This window comes from Aplysia californica, unplaced genomic scaffold, assembly GCF_000002075.1.
Source record: "Aplysia californica isolate F4 #8 unplaced genomic scaffold, AplCal3.0 scaffold00641, whole genome shotgun sequence".
In the NCBI taxonomy this organism is placed as follows: domain Eukaryota; kingdom Metazoa; phylum Mollusca; class Gastropoda; order Aplysiida; family Aplysiidae; genus Aplysia; species Aplysia californica.
Window position 1 is genome coordinate 26,987 of NW_004797911.1, and position 2,359 is coordinate 29,345.

Genomic DNA, 2,359 nt, shown 5'->3' on the forward strand with positions numbered 1-2,359 from the left:
GTGACCTGTTCGCTGAGTCCACTGACCGCCAGAGAGTTCTGGATCTGGTGAATGTTGGCGGGCAACATCTCCACAGACAGGACTGTCTTCCCGCAGGCGGCAGCGAACATGGTGTACACCCCGATGTTGGCGCCCATGTCTATGACCTGGATGGTCGGGTCATCCTGCAACGGGCACGTGAGACACTCAGAGACACACAAAGTAGTCACGTGAGACACTCAGAGACACACAAAATAGTCACGTGAGACACTCAGAGACACACAAAGCAGTCACGTGAGACACTCAGAGACACATACAGCAGTCACGTGAGACACTCAGAGACACACAAAATAGTCACGTGAGACACTCAGAGGCACACAAAGCAGTCATGTGAGACACTCAGAGACACACAAAATTGTCACGTGAGACACAAGGACATAAGTAACTGTCACGTGGGACACTAATAAAGACACGTGAGACACTTAGAGACACATGCATATAGATACGTGAGACACTTAGGGATACATGTATATAGTCTGTGAGACTGGGATCTGTCTTGTTTTCCTTAACCCTTCCACATCGGTGACCTTGTCTGTCCATCTGATCCTCAGTAACTTTCTTAGACACCTGATCAAGAAAACCTGGATCCTCTTTATACAAGTCTGTGATGCGTTCCATGTCTCACATCCATACAACAGGACCGACTTCACGTTTGAATTGTAAATCCTCAGCGTTGTTCAAAGTAAAATATCGTGTAAGGAACGAACATTGACTCAGGTATTGTTGGTCTTTACCTTCACAGCTTCCGCCATTTGTAGGACCAGGTCTTTCTCGAACAGTTTTCCTCTCTGAAATGAGAAAAAACGGTTGGGGGCGGTGGGAGGGGGGAAGGGGGTGAGCAAGTTGTAAAGTCTATTTAATAAAATGACGAAATGTGAGGCAGAGTGGGGAAATGAGGCACTCGTCAAAATAATGAAATCAAAGAAATGGGCTTTTTTGTGGTTAAGCTATTTTTTTTCTTTGTCCATTTTACTGGAAAAACCTTTAAAGGGATAAAATATGTCATTTTCCAGTCTTCAAAGACTCTTTAGCTATTGGAGTTACCAAACTTGGCGGCCATTTTCTCGCAAATTTCACCACTGAAGCCAGGTGACTTCGCTTCCTTCAGTGGCAAATGTCTGGAGTTCTATTCAAGATATAACAATGGATATATTTCTTTTCTTGGAAGCAAGGCAAATAAATCAGCTTTCAGATGATCCCAATAACTCCATATGCCGAGAAATTGACGAGCGCCTGATTTCACCGCGTCGTGACATATTATGTGAGGCGTCGTGGTAAAACCAGGCGCTCGTTAGAATAATGACATCGAAGAAACTGGCTTTTTCTGTCGTTTGGAAATGTTTTTCTAATTTGTGTTTTGTTTCTCAATACCTTTGGGGTTCATTTAAAACACATTTGTGAGGCAGCGTGGTGGAATCAGGCTCTCGTCAATTTTGGGGCATGTAGAGGTATTGGTATCATCATAAAGCTTGTTCACTTGTCTTTATTTGGATGAAAATAGTATCCATTTATCTTGAATACAAGTCGAGATATTCGCGAATGAAGGAGGTGGGGGTCACCTGTTTTCAGAGGTAAAATAAGTGAGAAAATGGCCGCCAAAGATTAGTTATTTCCTTAGTTTAAGAGTCCGTGGTAACTGAAAATTTACATCTTTTGTGCTTTTAATCAACGTTTTTCAGAAAAATCCACACATAAATGAGTTTTTTAGTGGGCATGAAAGCCGTTGAGCCAAAAAACAGAATGTTGATAAAAATTCACAATCAAAATGCAAGTTTCTTCACTTTGATTATTTTGACGGGAGCCTGATTTCACCACGCTGCATCACATTTTTGTGTGGATTTTACGGGGAAATGATGATGATGATGATGATGATGATGATGATGATGATGATGATGATGATGATGATGATGATGATTGTCACCTTAATAACGCCCGAGACCACACGGTCTACATCTCGCGAGTAGACACACATTTTGACCCCCGGCTTGGGTGACTCGGGGAGGGGCACACAGTCCTTGTAGTCCAACTGCTCTGTGGGGTAGGATGGTACCACATTGAGGTTGGGGTGTTGGGCTGAGCTGACAGCCTTGGACAAAGATTGCGAGACGACAGACAGGATGTTCTGCTCATTCTGGGGACAAAGATTGCGAGATGACAGACAGGATGTTCTGCTCATTCTGGGGACAAAGATTGCGAGACGACAGACAGGATGTTCTGCTCATTCTGGGGACAAAGATTGCGAGATGACAGACAGGATGTTCTGCTCATTCTGGGGACAAAGATTGCGAGACGACAGACAGGATGTTCTGCTCATTCTGGG

The 2,359-nt window shown here is 43.9% G+C and overlaps 1 protein-coding gene across 1 annotated transcript in view; it reads right to left on the bottom strand.

Moving 5' to 3' along the window:
- The window catches only part of LOC101851765, a 26,310-nt gene extending 23,965 nt beyond the window's left edge, over nt 1-2,345 (bottom strand). Inside the window, exons 1-3 of the mRNA XM_035972290.1 lie at nt 1,961-2,345; nt 774-827; nt 6-164 (exon numbers count right to left, since the gene is read on the bottom strand). Coding sequence (XP_035828183.1) covers nt 6-164; nt 774-827; nt 1,961-2,215 — 468 coding nt within the window. The 5' untranslated portion in view covers nt 2,216-2,345. The remainder of the gene's footprint in view (nt 1-5; nt 165-773; nt 828-1,960) is intronic.
- Nucleotides 2,346-2,359: the final 14 nt, after the last annotated feature.